This window comes from Dreissena polymorpha, chromosome 2, assembly GCF_020536995.1.
Source record: "Dreissena polymorpha isolate Duluth1 chromosome 2, UMN_Dpol_1.0, whole genome shotgun sequence".
NCBI classification, from domain to species: domain Eukaryota; kingdom Metazoa; phylum Mollusca; class Bivalvia; order Myida; family Dreissenidae; genus Dreissena; species Dreissena polymorpha.
The window spans coordinates 146,331,557-146,343,973 of NC_068356.1; the positions used below are offsets into that span (position 1 = coordinate 146,331,557).

General features: G+C 35.5%; 1 protein-coding gene across 1 annotated transcript in view; it reads right to left on the minus strand.

The window, feature by feature from the left end:
- Nucleotides 1-12,083, minus strand: part of LOC127869340 (extracellular matrix protein A-like) — a 33,210-nt gene extending 21,127 nt beyond the window's left edge. Inside the window, exons 1-9 of the mRNA XM_052411835.1 lie at nucleotides 12,004-12,083; nucleotides 9,435-9,524; nucleotides 6,659-6,738; nucleotides 6,234-6,305; nucleotides 5,802-6,000; nucleotides 5,249-5,355; nucleotides 4,549-4,603; nucleotides 3,895-3,922; nucleotides 3,320-3,375 (exon numbers count right to left, since the gene is read on the minus strand). Coding sequence (XP_052267795.1) covers nucleotides 3,320-3,375; nucleotides 3,895-3,922; nucleotides 4,549-4,603; nucleotides 5,249-5,355; nucleotides 5,802-6,000; nucleotides 6,234-6,305; nucleotides 6,659-6,738; nucleotides 9,435-9,524; nucleotides 12,004-12,061 — 745 coding nt within the window. The 5' untranslated portion in view covers nucleotides 12,062-12,083. The remainder of the gene's footprint in view (nucleotides 1-3,319; nucleotides 3,376-3,894; nucleotides 3,923-4,548; nucleotides 4,604-5,248; nucleotides 5,356-5,801; nucleotides 6,001-6,233; nucleotides 6,306-6,658; nucleotides 6,739-9,434; nucleotides 9,525-12,003) is intronic.
- Between the last annotated feature and the right edge of the window lie 334 nt (nucleotides 12,084-12,417).

Sequence of the window (12,417 nt, forward strand, 5' to 3'; positions counted from 1 at the left end):
TTCAGTAAAACATTCAGACCTGTTGCAAGTATCCGTTCTGTTTTGATACTTATTCTGCGTTCACAGAAGTCATATTCAATTCGATCGTATTGTAGAATTACAATCAAAGAAATAAACATTAAATTGTGTTTTGTTCCGAGATGTTTATTAAACACAAAAAATACTATTATTTATTTACAAGTCCCTATTTTCAACAAGATGGTAATGTTGAGCATCCACGCGAGATTCCTCGCTGTCCGAGCAGAATTCAGAAACATCTTACTTTAAGTCACACAATTCCGGCTCATAAATGTACGGTTTACCGGAAAACCCTTGATTATCAATATCATCTTCCATTTTTCATCAATTGTTCTTACTTAAGTTACGAGAAATATCACATTCGAAGCCCTATAATTCAGGTTCGTTACTGAGAGCATTAGCATGTGTCGAACTTATGTCAATTCCGGTTTGAATTACAATGGCGAGTAAAACTAATTTGTGAAAATTTGCGACATTTTGTATCTTTACCGCTAATAAAACCGTTTTAAACATCATATTTTTAGACGAACGTGTAACATTAGTACAGCCCGGAGGCTATGATGGTAAATTAATTTAGTGCTTACGTCAATGTATATGTACTCATATAATAGAGTTACCATAGCAAGCATAAGTATACCGGGTGGATATCGGAATTGCTATATAAAATTCTAATACTATTCTTATCGAGAGGTGGTGTGGGACTTTGTATATAGAAGTGTGTATCAAATTTACGGAGAACGTAAGACAACGTTGGTAATATTGCCATGCTACGAATATCCGAATATGTAAAATATTCACTTAGAATTAAAAGGTCAATGCTAAATCAAATCAGTATAATATTTTAATTTCGTTGCATTTTATTGTAGTTCAATTTAAAACGGAAACTGTACACCAGTATACACAACGTGTTGCATCGTGCTTACTGAATAACAGGCAATACACAATATGTAAACTAAGCGATCGGGTCCGAAATAGTGTTATCCTAAAAGGTAGAAGCGATGATTTTTAGACCTGCACAACGTTCATGCACAACATAATGCGATTTTTCAAACATGTGTTGAAGTATGTGAGGCTGATGGATGTCTCATAATCAAATCATAGTGGAACAAACACTTTGTTAACATGGTACTTAAACAGACCTAAATTGAATAACCTTAAAATTAAAAATGCATTTTTATAATATAAAAGGCAGAATAATTTTTAATTTGGGAAATACCATCAAAATAATCGGAATTCACACTTCGTCTTATTTCTTTATATCATCAAAAACATTTATTCTTATAAACAACAATATAATATTTGGAATCACGGAACATTATCATTACATTCTCGTCTCTGGATGGGTATGTCAGTGCTTTCATCTTTAACATATGGACACCTTCGAACAAAACTTCTTAACCAGTAAACATTGGAATACCAGAACATAAAACATTTATATAAAACATCCATTAATCAATTAACACATCCTCTTTCATCCAATGAGGGCCTGTGTACCCAATCCTGTGTCACAGCCATTGACGTCTTTTTTGTAATATGGAGGACTGCCACAATCCAACTGGCAATGAAGGATGCGGCATTTTACTAAAGGATTGCATAAACAAGTGGATTACTGGCAATTATTACTTTTTAAAGAAATACAATAAGAATTGGACATCTAACTTATGAAATAATATTTTTATATTAAAGATTCTTAATAATCCACTGTCAGTAGTGAAGAGATCATATAATGCAAAGCGCGAGATAATTTAATAATACGCACCTATATTGAAACTTGAAACTAGAGCATTTGATTGAACGCCTTTTTCTACGAATACAACATATTCAATGGCGTTGTAAAATAGAAATAAAAACCTAAACACAATTAAAAAACATACAACAATATGGAGTGACACAGCGAACGATCCGCAACAAGCGAGCGAGGCAATCCTCATTCACAAGTCACAAAACGAACACCAGTGCCAAGTATCAAACAAGTTTATACAAAACATTTAAAAATAATGTAGTTTCCCGATTTTATATATTTGTATATATTATCTTTGTGTTGTTGTTTTTTTTAAATATTGTCTTTAAAAGATGAAATTATTTATTAACTGATCAAAGGTACATCACGTATTACCTTAAAACAATCCAGAATAGTCACAGCAACAGTATGTCTTAAATAGTCTTTTGAAAGTGTCTATTGAAGTACATGGACATAAACTCAAATGGAGGTTGTTCCATAGTTTTGTACCTACAGTACTAACGCTTCTATCACTGAATGATCTTTTCTTGATGAAAGGTACATTAAAGCAGCCTATTGATGATGCTGCTGATCTAAGATTACGTTTAGAAATCGGAGTGGATAAAAGTTCGGTCAAATATTCAGGGGCATAACCTTTTGAACAGTCAAACATGCATGTAAGAATTTTGAATTCGATTCTAGCCTTGATTGGCAGCCAGTGCATGTCGTGAAGTGATTGTTTTGAACTGTCACTTTTTCTACGGCTTAAAACCAATTTTGCGCACATATTTTGAACACGCTGTAATTTTGCCAATTCACACTGGGAGATGCCGTACAAAATAACGTTACAATAGTCCAGATAGGAAATGACTAAAGAAAGAACGAGTGTTTCTGTGGCGTCCTGTGGGAAGTATTTACGAAAGCTTTTTATTTTGAAACGATTCAACATTGCAGATCTACACTTTCTCTTAATGTGTACATGTTCTCTCGACCGTTCGTTATTCGACAACCATTTATGGTTATAAATATATTATTTTGATTATAATATTACCGTAAGTTCTAAGCAAGAACTTATTAAAACTATTCATTTGGACTATTTTCTTCTGTACTTCTATATTTCATCAATATTTATACGACGTTCCCGCCTATCAATGACGTTATCTTATCTGTCCAACGTAGTATATCACATCTTTTTAATTAATATGCAGTAAGCGAATGACGTCATTCTCGTTGACAAAAATCAAATCGACAACATGACGTCATAGTAATAGATATTACAATGAGAGCATACTACTACTTATCACAACTAAAATTAGTTTTGATAACATTCACGTTTAGTGTAGATTGTACATTATCACGATAGAAGTTTGAAGACTATAGTTTTCGTTGTTCATGCACATGACGTTTTTTTATTTTGAACTGAAAATACCTTAACTTTGAATACATTTTAATATACGACGGGAAATACAGGATGAAAACTACTTATACTTAGCATCACACGTAGAGAGCAAAAACACATATTATATTGTGTGTAAATTGTTGTAGATTTGCTTACTTAAACCTCGAATGCATGACGCATACCTGGACACTCGTTGTTACACAGATGAGACGCGCAACAGGTCGATGTACAGTCTGTGCTTAAACATGCAAAATACATTTAACGTTATGTATTAATAATATTTAAACATTTTGTTAAGTGTAAAATTTGATTTAAACGCATTAATCTATACAATAGTGTTTTCGGAAACTAAACATATAATTAGTTCAATGGTTGACATCTTAGATTGTTGATCGCACCTTAAAAGTATGACACGATTTGTAAATTGTAATTTATGGATGTGTTATCTTTTAGTCCACATGCAAGTATAGTTAGGCAACAAGGATTCATAATTGAACAGCGTTTTTCAAATTATTTAACACATTGACATCGAACGCAATTTCTTAATGAATTGTTAAATGCTCGATATTTTCAGTTTAGAACAAAACATTAAAAAAAAAACATATAATCATAAAAGGCACTGTAAGAAAATAATTCTAAACGATAACGCATCAGTGTAATGTAAAAAACTGATTGAAACGGGTGTTATCTCCATTTGCGGACTTAAAATACAATAAAAGCCTAATATCACACTCAGCCACGAATTATTGGAAAGTACCTGCATTGTTCATCAGCATTTGGCAGGTCTACAAAAATAAACAACTTAAATGAATCAGTGTTAATTCAATGATATAAAATGTACATAATGCACGAAAATTTTAACAATGTGTCAATAAAACTATAACAGTTAAATAGTATTTAATGCAGCAACCTATTTCTAGTGATATTCTCACAACAGTCAGTGTAAAGTTGCAAATCCATTACGTGGACAATTTTAAATATAGTGAAACTGTATATTCGAGAGAAAATTATTGTTAGCATCACTGAATGCTTCTTTATTTGAGTGACCATTTGAACCCCATTTGTGTACAGGACGAAACAAGTGACCAAAACCAGCGCACATTAATAACGTGTGGGAAACAGTCTTGGGACTGTCAACACAAATAAACGCATAAGGAGTGTACAACCGATTTTGGGGCGCCTAATATCTCCAGACTTAACCCATATTTAAGCTTTAATAAAAAGCTTAACATATAAGTACAAGATAGACTCATATCACCAACATACAAATCAATAAGAGGTAACATGTTTAATTAACATTAGCTACTTATAATGGTCGTATGATAACCAGATAATATCTTTTTAAGCTAAATTTAGATCCTGACGTCGTTTGATGTTCTTTTAAGATACTCAATCACCCTTGCATTCTCACGGGATGTTCTCCAGAGAACGATGTCAATGATGGTTATTTGTTCCAGCTTACACATCTGAAATATAACTGATATTACCTGACTTATAAATTCTACATAAATCTAACATTATGAACTATTCTGATAATATTTCTTATACGTTTAAAAAATTAATGTAAAGTTAAATAAAAGCAATCATTATAAGATAATGTATGGGATGGCTCAAGATACCGGGATAAATATGCGTAATAATGCATTTTCAGGTCAACGTTGAATTATATATGAAATCATTACTTGGTTACAGCAGTCAACCTGCCCAAGATAGTTAGTTGGCTAATAGATGGATTGGTATATGAATTAGATTTTAATTGTCTCAATTCCAATTTAAACAGTTTTAGTCTTGGAGAAGTCCAGTGTTCAATTGGCAACACACGTTTGCCAGAACTTATGTTTCGCAGGTTTGAATCCCCTTGAACCGCATCTACTACCACGTCTTTGCATGACACGAGTAAACAAGGTGCAGTGTACAATATGTTTAACACTTTCTAAACAAGAACCAGGGGCATAAACTAACACATCTCTTTTGGTGACGATGGTCATATGTGAAATTCCAGGTGATTTCTATAAAACAATCTGCTACACATACTTCCAATCTAAATAACCGTTTATACATTGTTGTTCATACGTTGCAGTAAATGCTGATCGAAGTATAAACAGCCTTACCTGGTCTCTTCCACAGAGTCTGAATGCGTCACAGTCATCCGCCCTACTTTGTTGAGGGCAGCTGAAACACATCGGTCCTCTCGTACCAAGACGCATGTCCGTGAAGGCTAGGAAGTTAAAGTGTTTTCTTACAAAATAAATATTATATTAACTAGATTTTGTGCACGTGGATAATTATTAAAGCAATTATGCATATTTAAATACGTTCTTAGATATAGCCTTTATATACTTGCTATCAACACACACACAAACAGAAATTTATCACGTCACAGTGTGATCTCAATTTATTTGTAAGTGGTGTTTTGTTTTTAATTATATCAGCAATTCGATTGAGAAGTAGCTTTGAATAAAAGACATCTTTACAATACTTTTTCTGATCTGATAATATTTCTTGCAATTATAAAATTTCATTTCTTTGCATTTTTTTCAATTACTGTACTTAAACATGGTCATTTTCAGATGTTCATATGTTATACTATCCATCGTTCCGAAATATATTATTATCTCGATTCGTTTGGATTTTTGTTCACGCAAACACGCCCACAACACTTACGAGTAATCCCACATCCGCCTGTGTTACAAAGGCTTCCATTGCAACATTGAGAACACAGAAATGAGGTTCCTGTATCATCTAGAACGGTGTCAACAGACATATTCGATGTTCCTCGCGTGTTGTGCATCACTTGACCAGAATGAGTGTGTCTTTTTTCTGTGCTTGATGACAATTCCCTCTTGCCTGATATACTGCATTGCTGGAAATATATTTTTTATATAATCAACATCACTAAATAATAAATATTGCTATGGTCATTTTTTTGAATACATGCATATGCATATACTCATACTCACTTTGACTACATTTTATGCAATACGGTTTAATATCTTAAAGTGAATAGTTGACATTTAAACATTGTAAATATAAACTGTCTCAGCTAGCATACCCACTATATGTTCAAACCTACTATCACCTTAAAATGAAACGTACATTTGTGTCCCGACATCCCAGTCTGTACAGTATTCCTCCCAAATGGTTGACAAACGAGTCAACATAACAGCTCTGGAGAAAATACATTTTATTTAATCCGTAATAATCTGTCAAATAAGTATATATATATATATATATATATATATATATATATATATATATATATATATATATATATATATATATATATATATATATATAGGGAGAAAGGTGTGTGAACAACCAGATACACAGACATACAAACAGATATAATTTCGATGAAAATGTATACGATACAATATTACAATAAATGAATTAACAGACCACGAAGTCATTAAAGTGTGTGCATACATGTAAGACACATTTCGCTTACTAAACTAGTTATGTCCATATTTTAACTTAAACCTTAAGATGTTTTGTATGTTTAAGTACATACATTGTTTTACTTCTTTGCTTCCGCATATATTCAAGGTGCTGCATGTATGCGGAGAAACTACCTCGTCACATTGCAGGCAAAATTGATCTCCTGAAAGAAAAACAGTTCAATAAAAAAACTATAGTTGTGGACGACAAGTACTGTCCTATTGACATATTTTTAACATTTTTTAAATCTCTAATACATTCCCACGGTAAATGTCTGAATGTGAAATGCTATAAATATAGCGTCATGGTAATAATACAAACCTGCAGTGGATGACACAAAAGAACCTTTTATCGGCGAAATTGTTGGTTTAGTTATTGGTTCTGTTATAGACATTGTCGTTTTTGTTGGTGGTAAACTTGCATGCGTAATTTTTGATGAGGTTAATGGCATTGTAGGTGCAGTGACTGTATGCATAGTAGTTGATCTGTTTGTTGGAGCAGTAGTTGATGTTGTTGAAGGTGCAGTTGTTAAAGCTGAAATGAACATAAAATGTGATATTATATGCAAAATTACATATTCCATATCTATAGTTCTGTTATCTTTGTCAGGTATACAAGTAAATAGCCATTAAGTTATTTTGGGACTAAACATATCATTCGTATTGGTAAATGCCTATGAAAAAAATGGTTTCTATATCCCTACCTAAGATGATATAAATATACGTATAAGGCGCAAATACAAGTGGAACACCATCATTTGCAATTGGAACAACCATTATTAAGTCCGATCATTAAAATATAAGTATCAGCAAAACACTAATAAGTAAGTGTGATTATTAAACAATTATGTGAAATACGCCATGACATATGTACCACTAGTGTAGCATTACGTTAGTAACATTAAGAAAATACGATAAGTACGCCATATAATATTTACGATTCAGAAAGTAAGGCAATTACACCATCATGTAAATACGAGATTAAAATAATCAAGTAACTACTAAGTACAACTTCGAAATATTACGAGTGGAATAATATTATTAAATCTGAATGAGAAGCACACTACTGATTGCAATCAGGACGTCAAGTACGGGTAGTTATGAAATAAATTTGTACAAGAAAAGCAACAATAAGTAAGATTAATGCTCCATTATGTAAGTTCGAGTTATATTATATTAATTAAGTAAACTTTACGAAAATATCAATATCGTGTAGGAACGGCGTGGTTTAAAGGGATCGTTGTAATAAGTTGTGTAACATTTCACTTAATCTGTCGTCTCCATTGTTTATGTTCTTTTATTTATTGTATAAACGTTTGAAAGTATCATTATCATGGCCAGTAAAATCCATTCTATACATAGTGGTTTCACATCACCACTTTAAAGCTACTTGGTCGTCATATTTAGATGTGACCACACTTTCTTCAAGAAGCCAAACCTTTGGACAAAAAGCCAATTGTGAAAAAACAAACAAACAATTATAAGAATATTAAAGTTGAACATCTCGGGCGACAGATGGCCTGCGCAAATTTATTTAGATATCACCATAATTGTCCACGTCCACCGACCTTATTGAGCTATGAAAATAATAAAATAAGTCACAATTGTTGACTAAATAAAAAAATGGGGATTTTCACTTCGGGTCGACTAGAGCTACAGTAAATAATGTTCGAGCTCCCGGCATTCCGCGAATCGGCGGTAATTCATGTTAAAATCCACGCAGAGTTTTCCCCGCCCCCCCCCCCACCCTCCTACCACTTTGTGTTTAACGGTGTATGCATGTACGGCATAACTTTGTTTCGGAGTCCATATTAGGTCGAAATTCAATCAACAAAGAGGTGTTTATTTCTAGACGATCTGGTTTCCTCTCATGATGTGTGCAGAATTTGACTCATGCCAAATAAAGCCTAATCAAGTAACGCCGCACGTATTATTGCTACTAACAATATCTCAATCCTTTCATTGCATTTCTGAGAATGTCACTGTTGCAGATTAAAAACGATATTTTCGCGCAATTCATTTTACGGATTAAAGATCTTGCAAATATGCCCGTGTTTGAAATTTTGCGGAACGTGGACCCTCACAAACACAACATTCAACATTAGTCTACGTATATTCAGCCGTGCATAAATATGTCTGATACGACAATTTCCAGTAAATGTTCTTATTTACGTTCTAAATACTATTTTTGTTGCTGCTGTCACTGAATTATTTGTGTCTTCTTTCTGACCGGTTGGAGTTCGTTACGAAACGTTAATAAACAGGGTTAATAATAAACATTTGTAATGAGAAATCATTTCTCGCCGTATAAGCAAGTTAACAATGAAGCAAAAACGCAACACATAATTAAGTATATATCCACCGAAGAGGATCGGATATGTTAACAAAAACGTCTACCGATATATTTGCAATATCAAACGAACAAAAGTATCTTTATAGACACGTTCTTTAACCCATTTATGCATAGCGTCTAGAAAAAAGGCATTCGCAATCAGCGTAGACCAAGATGAGACGCCGCATGATGAGGCGTCTCATCAGGGACTGCGCTGTTTTCTTAAAGGAATTTCTGTAAGAAATATTCTAAATATAGAAATAAATATACTAGACATCCCTAATTTTGGAAATAAAAAGATCCAATTTAGAAGGATGGGGGATTCTATTAGGCATAAATGGGTTAAACCTTATTTATGTCATGCGAACAGTACTAAGATTTGGTTATGTAATTCTGTTTTGTTTGATGTTCACGTGGTTTTCAAACATTGGAAACGCGATAAAGTCCTTTCAAACTATTAATTATGTTTACATTGTATTTCCTATTGAACAGTTCAAAAGAGTGGAATAACAAATCATTCGTTCATACTAGGACATGGGCAGATCCAACACCATTGTTTATCCAATGCTGCACGACATCGACAAGATGTGAAATCGAAATGGTCGCAAAACGCATCAACTGAAAATAAAGAAACATAATTTTACTAAACAAACCACAACAAAACAAGTAAGTTGTGACAACAGTAGATACTAAGTATTATCATAAATAAAAGTATGAACGTGTAACCTCTGTACCCACTAACGAATAGGCAATGATTCTGACGCTTAACTTCAATTTAAGAAAATTTATACAAAATATCACCATGCCTCGAGTTCAATCTCAAACCAACCAAAACATTCGTAGCTATGTTGCTCTTTAGCAATCCTTTAAACCGTACAACTCCAATCATCGCATTGTAGTGTTCCATCATTATTCTTCGTAAGTTAGTGTTTTATCTGAAGATCTAGCGTGCCCTGGAGAACAGTGTTGCACAAAGAGTCATGCCTAGTGACGTATCAAATTCAAACATGCTTTCGTCGTTTGACGGTCGCCAGTAGGGGCTCTTGTGTACCAACACGTGTTGCAGTCATGTTCTGGACGTAATCGTTTTCTCTTGTGCTCCGTTTAGGAGATGCGGAGCAGTCTTCGAAGACATTTATGTTCAAATGCATGTATCCTGCGTTCTTTAACCGCGTGAAGCGTCCATGTCTAGCAGCCAACGAGTAGGATGGAGACTACGAGGGACTTGAAGAGCCTGTACTTGGTGGGGAAGCTGACAAAAATGCTTGTCCACGACCTGTTCAGTTTGGCCAACGCTGCGGTTGCATTGCCAATTCTTATTACGACCTCAGCGGTACTGGTACCATCCTTGGACAGGTTGCGCCGAAGTGCATGAAGCTGGTCACTTTTTGCTAGCTTCTCGCCGTTCATGGTGATGTCTGCACAGGTGTTGGTCGTGATGCTCACCATGATCTTTGACTTCTCCGTGCTGACCTCCATCCCGTATGATCTTGCTCTTTTATAGAGTATCTTGGTGAGATCTTGAAGTTCACTGTTGGTGCCACCAATGTGATTCATGTCATCAGCGAATCTCACGTTGTAAATAGGTCTTCTACCGATGGAGATAGAGGTGTGGTGGTCAAAGGGAGTCCCCTGCATCACTTGTTTGTTATCAAGGAAAATGTTGAACAGGACGGGAGAGAGCACACATCCCTGACGTTCTGCTGTCCTGCAGAAATCCCCATGTTGTCAATTGAGAAGTACTGCACTGCTGGCGTTTCCTTAAAGTGTTTGAATGACTTGCACAAGCCCTTCGTCAATGTTCAATCCTCTCATAACATGTCATAGGCCACACGCGGTCGAAAGCTTTCTTGAAGTCAATAAAGTTGTGGAAGAGCTCACGTTGGCATTGCAGGTCTTTCTTATAGATTATTCTGCAGTTGAAGATCAGTTTTATTGTGCTCCGCCCAGCTCTGAATCCAGCCTGTTCGTCGACCAGCAGTTCCTTGGCCTTACTTTTCAATTGATTAAGGATTATGCGTAGCGGGACTTTGTTATGATGACTGATTTGACTGGTGGTGCGGTAATTCTCGCACAACTTGAGGTTGTCCATTTTCGGTAGGGGTATGACCAATGACCGGGTCCACCCCTTGTGCCATTTACTCTCCCCCAGATTTTTTGGAATTGTGCCGTCGATGCTGCATTCGTTGCCTCTCCTCCGTTGTTAGTCAACTCAGAAGGGACGTTGCCCATTCCCGGACATTGTCCTTCATTGAGACTACGCACTGCCTCCTCCATCTCTTTCTTAAGTATGGGCGAACTTTCGTCGCCCGCTTCTTGTCTGGGATCGTTCTGAAGGAGACTGGAGTCTGGTTGAAGCGGATAGTTGTAGAGGTCACTGAAGTATTGCCCCCATCTGTTTAGGACTGCGGCACTCTCGGTAAGGAGATTCCCGTCAGTGTCTGCTATTCCACTGACCTTGGGCTTACTGGTCTTCGTGATGATCTTGAGGGTGCTGTAGACCTTCTTGATGCTGCCTGTGGTCATCTGTTTGTCGATGATGATACATGATTCCTCGATCCTTTTCTCCTTGGCTTTTTCTTCGTCTTCCCAAGCCCCCTGTTCGCTTTCTATTTGCCCTAGAGTCCAGGCTGGTGTACTTCTCATGCTTCAGCTCTCTTCTTTTGTCACATAAGTCAATGATTTTGTTCGTCACCAATAGCTTGTTCTTCTTACACTCTCTCCCAAGGACTTCTTCGGTCGATGACAGTAGGACATCTTTGATGTTGTCGATGTCATTGTCTATGATGCTCAGGGCTGCAAACATGCCACCTATCTGTGCTTAAAATACCTCTGCAATTACTGCATCTTTCAATTTCTCCAATTCAAATCTAGTACGGGGGTTCTTTGCGCTTGCTTTTTAACTTCAGCCTGATGTTGTTGAGCACTGGTCACTGCCGATATCAGTGCCAGGAAACGTTCTTGTGTTCGCCTTGTTGATGCTGGACTTTAACCATTGCGGCGACAATATAAAATATGTTCATAAAATACATTTTTATTACTTGCTTATTGTGAAGATCGTTGAATGAACATTAACTTTTTACTAGCCACGACTCACCCAATGAAACATTATAACATAACATAAAGGACGCAACACACGCCGTGAATGTCAACATTATGTCTGACAAATATCCAAAAAATAAATGCGCAGATGAAACAAAACAATTTAAAACGTTTTCTTAATAACGTTTCGACGATACTGTATAAAACATCTGCGTATCAAACTGCTTATCGTGACAGCAACAATAAACCATTTGACAAGGGCGTGCCAATCAAAAGTGTTGCTACTTAGTCTTCATGCAGTTTAAAATGCTTTGATAAGAAGGTCATCTTCATAAATTGACAGTGACGCACGTTCTATTTCAAGAAAACATTTTTATCTGCGTTTTTTTATCTCCGCAGATGTAAGTGCTAATGGTGGTATAAAACCGAGGTCTGTATCGATATTAACATGCTCGTTCCTCGTTATTTC